Genomic DNA, 9,197 nt, shown 5'->3' with positions numbered 1-9,197 from the left:
AAGCTGTAAGGGGAAGGGGTCACAGGGGATGGGGTAGATGCCTGTAGGCTGTGAGAGGCCTTGGAGCCCCAGATCAGGGAGGGGATGGAGCCACCCTGGCTAGGCCCACCCACCTGCTTCTTCCGCACTTTGTCATCTCCCACCTCCACCAGCAGCTGGAAGGGTGGCCCGCCATGATCTACAGTTGCTGTGGGCACCAGGGCATGGCATGTGGGGTAGTGTGGGGTGCAGAGGGGTGTGTGGGACTAACGGGGTGCTGCAGAGAATGGACAGGGTGTGAGGGGCAGGGAGTGGATGGCACCTGGGCAGGGTGAGGGGGTTGGGAGAGATGGATTCTGGACACTTGGAGGATGTGAAGGACTATGGAGAGACCCAGGAGCATGCCAGATTCTGGGCTCTTACAGGGTGTGCAGGTCAGGGGTGCGACTCAGCTGTGCAGGCCAGGTGGGGGCCAGGTGGGTGGGTCAAGGGCAGTGGGTGGGGCAGAGGCAGTGGGGTAGGGACTGGGATCAGGGACAGTAAGACAGAAGGTGGGGAAGAATGAGGCAGGTGCAGTCAGTCCAGCAGGTGCGGTGGGCAGAGCGGTGGGTGGATGTACAGGTGAAGGGTGGTGTGGACAGGTGCGCTGGGCGAGGCCATGGGTCAGGTGAACGGGGTGGGGGGGTCGGTGGGCGGGGCCATGGGTCAGGTGAGCACGGAGGGGCGGGGCGGGGCCGACGCGGTGGGTAGGGAGACCCAGGGGGCGGGGCGACGGGGCAGGTGGACGGGGGAGGGGCGACAGGTGCAAGGGGGCGGGGCGGCAGGTGCAAGGGGCGGGGCGGGGGCGGGGCGGGGGCGGGGCGTCGCTGGCCCTCCCGGAAGCCAGGGGGCGCTGTGACGGGCCCACGCGGGCTGTGCGTGCCCCTCCTTCCGCCCGCGGCCCGGAAGCCGGCGATGGCGCGGAATGTGCTGTGAGTTGCCGGGGGCCGGGACGCGGGCCCGGGGGCCGTGGGGGCCGTGGGGGGCCGTGGGGGGCGGGGGCGCGGGGGCGGGGCGCCGTGCGGTCTGGGGCGGGGGGCGCGGCGCGCGGCGGGAACCACGAGCGCCCCCCAGGAGGGCTGCGCCCGTGGCCCTAGCGTGACGAGTGCCGTGTGCGCGCATGCGCGGCGGCGGGGGGCGCGCGGCCGGACCCGGCGGGGGCGGGGGCGGGGGCGGGGCGGGGCGGGGCGGGGGCGCCCCGGCAGGTGCGCGGGGCCCGGGAGCGGGCGGGGCCGGAGGAGAGCGGGCGGGGCGTGCTGGCGGGGAGGGTGGGGTCGCGGGTGAGTCACCGGCGGGGCCGGGGGAGCTAGACCGATGGCAGCCGGCCAGGTCGCTGGGTCGGGCGCGGGAGAAGCGCGCGGCGGCCCTGAGCCTCGCGGGCGTCGGGCTCGTGGGACCCGCGGGAGGGCCGGGCGGGCGGGGGCGGGGCCGAGGCCGTGCGGGCGGGCGCAGGTGTTCCGGCGCAGGGGCGCCCGGGGGTAGCCCTTCCCCGCCCACCGGCGGCGCGGGGACCCGGAGACGTGGAGGGTCAGGGCCCGGCCCCGACCGCGCGGCTCCCCCGGGTCCCGCCCTCGCCCCCTGCAGTGCCGCAGTCGGGCACCAGGGGGAATAAGCGAGCCCCGTCGGGTGCCGGCCATTGGCCCAGACTGCACTGGAGGAGGAAACAAGGCAGGCCTGTTCCGGGGCCGGGGGCGAGGCCTGGCCCATCAGAAGCCGCCTCCCGCCCTTGCCCACCCTGCGCCGGAGACCCCCACCCAGGGGCTGCTGCCGGTACCAGCCCACTCGGTCCATGGCAGACCGCGAGCAGACGGCCCTCAGCCACTGGGTCCTGCGGGGTCAGGGCCCCAGTCTTGCCTTCCCAGAGCCCCCACACCCCGCAGCGCCCCTGAGGCTCACCCTGGGCCTCTCACCCCCTGGCTCTGCTCATCCCGCCCAGCACAGCACTTGGCCTCCTTGAACCCATCATGATGCTGGTTGTGCCCCAAGATCAGGGGCCACGTGCAGTGCCTCAGAGAGGTAGCGGGGTGACCAGGCTGAGCCCCCTGATGACACTGTGTCCCTGCGTGCCCACCCTCCCCGCGGCCCCGGCCCTCTGCCTCCATGCAGACCCTGCAGACTGCGGGCACCCTCACCTGGCTGCTCTGCACTGGGCATGGCCTCTCACTGCTTCCCAGCTGCCTCTGCTTGCTCTGGGGGCTTTCACAGTGCGTGGGGGGAGGGGGTAAGTGGTCAAGGTGACTGGTGCCTCTCCCACCCACACAGAGAGTGTGCAAGTGGCCTCCCAGCCCGTGCTGCGGGGTAAGCCAGGGTTAGGAGCGACTCTGCAGCCAGCAGCCTGTCTGTGGGACCATCACTTTAAACAACCCTGGTCGCCAGCATCTTTGGGGGGGCCATGGTACACATGCTCTCTACTGGCCTATTTCTTGAGTCACTCATTGACCCTTTCCAGAGGCCAGCCCTCAGGTCCAGCAGCCCCCACTGGTCGAGCTGGTGGGCACCAGGGACCTTGGTGCCCACCTTGGGCAGATCTGACCAGTGAGCGAGGGAGGTTGTGGGGGCACTGGGCTGTAGGAAGCGCCCCCCGCTTTGCTTCTCACTGCTGTTGCTGTGGGTAGACACACGGAGGTCTGCTGGGGGCGCCCTTGGGGTTCTGAATGTTTGATACAGACCAATCTCTCCCTGCTCTCAGGTACCCTCTGTACCAGCTGGGCAACCCCCAGCTCCGCATCTTCCGAACAAACTTCTTCATTCAGCTGGTGCGGCCCGGCACGGCCCAGCCCGAGGACACCGTGCAGTTCCGGATCCCCATGGAGTAAGCCCCTGAGGAATTCAGGCTGGGGAGTACCCCCCTCCCTACTGGGGCAGTCCTGGTGGTGTCACAGAACCTGGCTCCTATGTGTGGCTTCTCCCCGCTGTGAAAACACCACAGGCGGCTCTCCGAGCTGCTCTGCAAATATTGACCGAGGGCCTGCTGTTTGCAGAGCCTCCGGTGGTGAGGCTGGGCTGCCCCCCACACGCCCACCCCTCCCCCACCAGGGAAGCCCAGTGGAGAGCCTAGCACTTCTTTAACTGCATTGAGCTCCGTGCTCTTTCCAGGCAGCTGGGCCGAGGCTCTCGGAGGTTCTTACCACAGCTTCCAAAACCCTAGTTTTCCAGGCGGTTCCCTCACAGAGGCCCCGGCAACTAGAGGGACACAGCATCCTGTCCCCCAGGCTGCAGGGCGCTACTCTGAAGTGTCAGGATGTGATGGCCCCAGCACATGGTCCCGGGGTTGACTTGAGCAGCAGCCTTTAGAGGCGGGGAGGAGCGGCCAGGCTGCGGTGATGATGCCACTTCAGGGGAAAAGGCCAGGGGGCCTAACTCCCCACCCCCTGGGCCCCCATTTCTAGGAAATGGCCTGGTGGTGGGCTGCAGACAGGACCGGCCCCAGTGGGCTCTCAGAGGCCTGGGGCGCCCCCCAGACTGACCCTTCCCTGGGGAGAGCTCTGCTCAGGAGCCCAGCCCCAAGTGAGCATGAGCCCCTTGCAGCCCCCCCTTCCTGTGTGGGGGACAGGTGGCCACTTGTCATCTCAGCCTGGCTGGGACATGCTTACCTTCCTTCTCTACCCCAGGATGACCAGGGTGGACCTGAGGAATTACCTAGAGCGCATCTACAACGTACCCGTGGCTGCCGTGCGGACGAGGGTGCAGCATGGTGCGTGCTGGCCCTGCTGCCCTGCTGTGGGGGGGCTCCCCACAGCCCCCCAAACACCCCTGGAGCTCACGAGGCCTCATCCCGACCACCACAGACAGGGTGCCCTTCCCCGTCCAGCTGGGAAGCTGGGGCGGCAGAGCGCTTCCTTGTTCCTCTTAACCCCCCCCCCCCCCCCCCCCCCCCCGCACCCTGAGGTGTAAGTACGCAGCCTTCCCGTGAGGGGTGCAGTGCCAACGAACAGAAGTCAATTTTTTTACTTATTTTAGATACGTTTGGGTGTTTAGCAGAGCAGAGGGTCGCGGTAGTGGCATGTGCTCCTGGAACATGGTCTGTAAATGTGAACTGGTCACACTTCGGGTGTGACGTGCTATCATCCGTGGGACACCAACCAATTCTTACATGTTTGCCTCTTTCTAGAAAGTGGGTCCTGGATGAGTTGGGCTGAAAAATCTCGTGCTCAGAATACAATGTGTCGTTTCCCCCCCCACACACACCCCCAACAGGTTCCAACAGGAAGAGGGATTACAGGAACGTGAGGGTGAAGAAACCAGACTACAAGGTGGCCTATGTGCAGCTGGTGAGTGGGCTTCGGGCAGAGGCCCAAGTCCTGGGCGTGACTTATCACGACCGTGACCTTGGTGCGGGGGACGTGTTTGTGCAGCGGCCCCGCCTGGGGCCCCGGGAGGCCCTGAGAGGCAGGATCTCCAGGCCCAGGGCGCAGGGCAGAGCCTGTGCTTCGTCCTAATCCCCGGCAGCCCCAGGCAGAGCTCATGGGAGGAGACGGCGCGGGGCATCTTGGAACTTCTCTGGGGCCAGCCGTGTCGTGCCCTTGGACTTTGAATGTGCTGTGGGCTCAGGCAGGCCCACTCAGGCCCAGGGGTTTGGGGCTCAGATGGAAGCCAGAGCTCTTGCCTCTGGAGAGCCCTGCAGGGCGGGCAGCCCCCAGCGGGGAGGCCATTGGTGCCCTGAGTTAAAGCTGCTGCAGGGGCCTGGGTCTCCACTGGACCCGTTTGCTACGCCCTGGGGTCCTGGTGGAGCCCCCTCCCCTCTGGATGGGGCCGTGAGGCTGTGGCACAGTCTGTCGGGTTCTCATGACCGTGTCTCCTGCCTGGCCTGGGGTGTGGGGGAGGGTCCAGTGCCCCATCTGAGCCTCTGCCAGCCCAGAGCATGACTTCAGGGCCCCTGCTCAGGCTCTCCCCTTCCAGCCAGAGGGGACCCCAGATGTGTTTCTGCAGATGAGCCCTCCAGGGGACGGCCGGGTCCCTCGCTATCTCCATGCAAACCTGCCAGGGACGGCCCTGCTTGCAGGGTCCCTTAGCTGCCCTTGCTGTTTGAAACCCCTGGAGGGGGATGGGGGGGTTCTTCCAGATTGTTCCATCCCAGGGTGGACAGCCGGAGTGGAGCCTGCGGCGGGAGGCGGCTGGCCGTGGCCGCTAGATGGCAGTAGCGCTATTGTGAAAACCTCCCGGGGCCTGCAGACCTATTTTGAGCATGAGGAGGCAGTTTGTTAAGAGACCCAGTCAGCGTGGCAGCTTTTCTGAAAAACAGTCACAGTTGTTGTTCTAAACAGGGGCCCCCCTAATTATTTGGCCTAATATTTGCTGTGCATATAATCAGCCAATCCAGGTGGAGAGAGCGCCCGTTGGCCATATAAAGGCGTCTGTGTCCTATGTGTGAAATTGGGCCATCTGTCTCTGTCATGGCGTGCGGGCTGACACCCCCTGTGCCGGCATTCGCCACCAGGCCTTCCGTGGGCCAGTGACGGTGACAAGTGGCTTCTGAGTCACCCGAACCCTTGCATTCTTCCCGCTTAGATCTGCTGCGTGCAGCTGCCGCGGGGGCGCCTTTCTTCCCCCGTGAGACCAGGCGGCACAGCCTAGGGCAGCGTCCCTGCTGGGCAGCCCCGCTCCCGCTGGTCCCCACTGACGTTCCGGGAGCCCCCACTGACATTCGGGAGTGTTCCCCCCGCCCCCCAGGCCCGCTCGCCTCTGTCCGGCCTGGAAACCGGCAGGAAGCCGGGGCCCTTGCCTCTCTGAAGGGGTCTCTTCTCTGCCCCCGTCTCCCGGGGCCAACCTCTCCCAGCGCGTCCCTGCGGGCCCCGCTCTGGGGCTTCTAAAAACAGAGCTAATTGTAAAGCACACAGAGGGTCAATCACGAACACAAATTAAGTTTCCGAATCTATTTTGAGTTGCCGGCTGCGGAAGAGCCCGTCAGGCGGGTGGGGGCCCCACGCTTCCCCCGACAACCTGATACACATCTCTGTGGCCCCGCATCCCACGCGGCAGAGGAGCGTCACCAGGCAGGCGGGAGCCCTCTGGGGCCCAGGCCATGGCCCGGGGCCGCTTCCCACACTGCTCCTTTCCTGCGCTTTTCTGCTGACCAGCACGCTCTCCACTGTGGCGGGTGGGGGCTGAGGGTTTACTTTTGAAAGTACAAGGTGAAGTTCCCTGGAGAGGGGCACCCACAAGTGGCTCTTGTCTCTGGTGAGAAGTGAAGAATTTCTCTCACCGGCTCCCTCCGTTTTTCCGGAGCTGTTGCAAATTGGCATCTTTGTATTTATATTTTAAAATGTCATTTTGGGTTTCCCCCACCTCAGAAAACTAGCAAAATCACCTCGATATATTAAACATAAATCCCCGTTCTGGGCAATCAGCCTTGCATGTAAACTATTGCCCTTTGGTATTTTAAAAAAGAAAAAAAAAAGCAGTGTTGAGCTGTGTAAGCTAATCCTGGTGCAGGCTGGCTACTGAGCGCACACAGCCCTGCTTTCTTCACTCGGGCCCGCGCTCCGCGCCATGTGATCAGAATTTATAAACCTTCCCTTCTCGGGTGGGGCGTGCGGGCTGTTTCAGATCATACTTGGCTGCCTGCCCAAAGCCAAATTTCTTTACAAAACAAGGGTCTCCAAGAACCAGCGCACTTTACTGATTTTACTTATTAAAATTTTCCAGATACGGATGCCGTCCTCCATCCTTTGCCCGTCTGGAAACAGCGCGGCTCTGGCGCGCGCCCCCTCTCGTGCCCTGATCTCGGGGGGCTGCTCCGTGGGACCCAGCAGACTGAAAGGGCACCTCAGAGCTGCCCGGGCCCCCTCCTCCGCTGCAGCGGTGGCCAGCCCGGTGCCCCACACACGTGCTCGGGGGTCTGGGTTGGGGCTTGGCCGACACTGGCACATTCTGAACTTTTAGTGAAAGATGTAAAACCAGTTAATTTGCAAAGCCGGTCTTGATTTATAGACTGCTGCATATGTACATTTCTTTGTACGTTCTATGCGTTTTATTTGCCAAGCTCCGAGCCGGGAGGAGGGGCAGCCTTTAATGTGGGCAGAGGCCTTTAGGTATTTTGGATGGAAAAAGTTTCAGTGTGGCACCAGACATCATTTGTGCCGTGTTTTCCCGTGCCTCGCTCCTGCCCCCCGGTCCGCCCGCGCTGCCCCCGCGCCCGTGAATGGGCGCTTTGCTGGGCTGCTTTTAATGAGGCTCCCGCCGGTGCAGACGCCACTCCATAAAGAGATAATGTCGATGAAAAGGGGCATTGTCCAGAGTAATGGTTTCCCGCTGTGAGATAAAAGCCAGCGGCCGGACGACATGTTTGTTTTCCAGGCAGGGACATCGCTCTGGACATGCTGGCCGCGTGTCCGTCCCGGGCCTTGGGCAGGAGGGTCCCGTCCCCCCCGCCCCCTGTGAGAAGGCTCCTGGACTCAGAGCTGCCCTGCTTGCCTTTGCTCCATAGGCGCACGGACAGACCTTCACGTTCCCGGATCTGTTTCCTGAGAAAAAGAGCCCTGACGGCAGCCCTGGTGACGATGACATCCGGGACCAGCTCCTGGAGGACCAGCGGCGGAGGCAGACCCGCGATCCCCGGCGCGGTGGCGTCCCCGACTGGTTCGGCCTGTGACGGCCCCAGTCCAAATAAAGTCCTGCGTGTGGAGCAAGGCCACAGGCTCCGTGTCCTCTGTCCCACATGTCCCTGTGCAGGGCTGTGCCCCATGGCACACGGCACACACGGCACCTGGCCGCAGGCACGGAGCAGGGCCTGTGGGGACTGTAACCATGTGACCCATTTCTGGCCCCGTGAGCCTACGGCGAAGGTCTTGGTGGGGAAGGTTGTGTCAGACAGGTTGTGAGGTGGGGTGGGGCGAGCACCACGGGCAGGGAGCCCGTCCTGCTGAGGGTCTAGGGTGGCAGCACTGGTGGCTCTCGAGTGGGGAGGTGTCCATGGGCGGACCCAGAGGAAGCGTGTTTAGCAGATGCCAACCCAGCACGAAGCAGTGCACAGAGGGTGGGAGATGCCGGAAACAGAGGACGAAGTGGGGGGGGTGGGAAGGATCACTGGCCTGAAGGCTTGAGGACAAGTTGGTGTGGTCAGTGGTCATCGGCTCCCTGGGGTGGACACTTGGGAAGGAGACGGTATCTGGGAGCCTGCAATGTGTACATTCAGCAGCCCTATTTGCACTGCGGGCCCGTGTGGTGGGTGCCCCGTGGGCCCCGGTGCTGTTCCCCAATTGGCAGGTAGTGTGACGGGGCTGAGCCTGCAGAGCTGGGAGCATTGGCAGCGTGCACATGGGTTTCGTGGTGACCCACTGGGCCTAGGGGTCTGGGAGCAAACCAGAGAGCACTGGGGTGTGCAGGAGAGTCGGCCACGTGGCCCCTGGGGTAGGACGTGGGTGCCACCAGGCTGTGGGGAGTCCTGTCCTCCAGCGCTGCCCTCCTGTGACCTCTGAGGGCCTTGCAGGAGCCGGCTCAGCACCCCCCTTCCGCCCAGAGGGACACCCAGCCCGGGGACAGCATCACGTGGGTCGCAGCTCCCTCCACTTGGAGGGTGAAGGTCCGGGCAGACGCCGCCCTTCAGCGTTGATTTAAAGTGATGGGGAAGGTCCGGAAGGCGACCGGAGAGCAGAGTCAACGGTATTCTCCGTAGAGAAATAATTCATGGGGCCTCACGGCCCTGAGGACCCCAACTCAAGGCTGGGAGAGGAATCCCATCCTTCATCCAAGCACGTCTAGCACGGGCCGCCACGCACACCCCAGACGCAGCCCAGTGCCTCCGCCAGCTGGCCTCCCCACTGGCGCCCCGCTCTGCAGCCTCCCCGAGACCCCCGTCCCCCTACCCCACCCCCCAGAGGCCTGGGCCACGAGGAAGGGGTGGGGAGCCGCTGTGTCCTTGGTGTCCCCAGCACCCCAGGGCTGACGGGGCCCCAGGCAGGGATGGGCCCCTGGGAATGAGCGTGGACGGACCGAGAGGAGGGCCGCGGTGGGGGCTGCCTTGCAGGTCCTCAGGAATCCAGGAAGTGGGCCTGCAGCCGGATGGAGGGGCGGGGGGAAGGGGGTGCTCCACCCCACCCCCAGGCCCAGAGCCTCAGGAGCTGGCCTGACACCCCTTCCCCTCCGGGTTGCACCCTCGATGGAGGCCCCTCCGTCTCTGCCCCTGAGACAATGGCTGTGTGGTTGTCTTGGCCGTGACTCAGTGTCCCCCGTCCTGTGCA

General features: G+C 64.6%; 1 protein-coding gene across 9 annotated transcripts; it reads left to right on the top strand.

Annotated features, from left to right (window-relative positions):
- The first annotated feature begins 846 nt into the window (after positions 1–846).
- Positions 847–7,647, top strand: MRPL23 (mitochondrial ribosomal protein L23). Of its 9 annotated transcripts, none has more exons than XM_072790406.1 (6): positions 1,803–2,034; positions 2,281–2,413; positions 2,708–2,830; positions 3,630–3,712; positions 4,216–4,289; positions 6,664–7,647. In XM_072790406.1, the coding sequence occupies exons 1-6, from the start codon at positions 1,983–1,985 to the stop codon at positions 6,898–6,900; spliced, it is 702 nt and encodes a 233-aa protein (XP_072646507.1). In that variant the 5' UTR covers positions 1,803–1,982; the 3' UTR covers positions 6,901–7,647. The 9 variants fall into 9 exon arrangements, with proteins under 9 accessions (XP_072646510.1, XP_072646509.1, XP_072646513.1 ...); XM_072790407.1 differs by having other exon boundaries at positions 1,821–2,034; positions 7,445–7,647; XM_072790409.1 differs by lacking the exons at positions 1,803–2,034; positions 2,281–2,413 and adding an exon at positions 847–950 and having other exon boundaries at positions 7,445–7,647.
- Positions 7,648–9,197: the final 1,550 nt, after the last annotated feature.

The sequence above is a fragment of the Canis lupus genome, chromosome 21 (genome assembly GCF_048164855.1).
Source record: "Canis lupus baileyi chromosome 21, mCanLup2.hap1, whole genome shotgun sequence".
NCBI classification, from domain to species: domain Eukaryota; kingdom Metazoa; phylum Chordata; class Mammalia; order Carnivora; family Canidae; genus Canis; species Canis lupus.
The sequence above is the reverse complement of the archived record's forward strand: the minus strand, read 5'-3'. Positions and strand labels throughout refer to the sequence as shown.

Coding starts and splice junctions, on each gene's coding strand:
- MRPL23 (XM_072790406.1), top strand. CDS start 1,983: ATGATGCTGGTTGTGCCCCAAGATCAGGGGCCACGTGCAGTGCCTCAG. Junction 2,414..2,707: donor GCATCTTTGGGGGGGCCATG/GTACACATGCTC, acceptor CCCTGCTCTCAG/GTACCCTCTGTACCAGCTGG. Junction 4,290..6,663: donor AGGTGGCCTATGTGCAGCTG/GTGAGTGGGCTT, acceptor AAAATTTTCCAG/ATACGGATGCCGTCCTCCAT.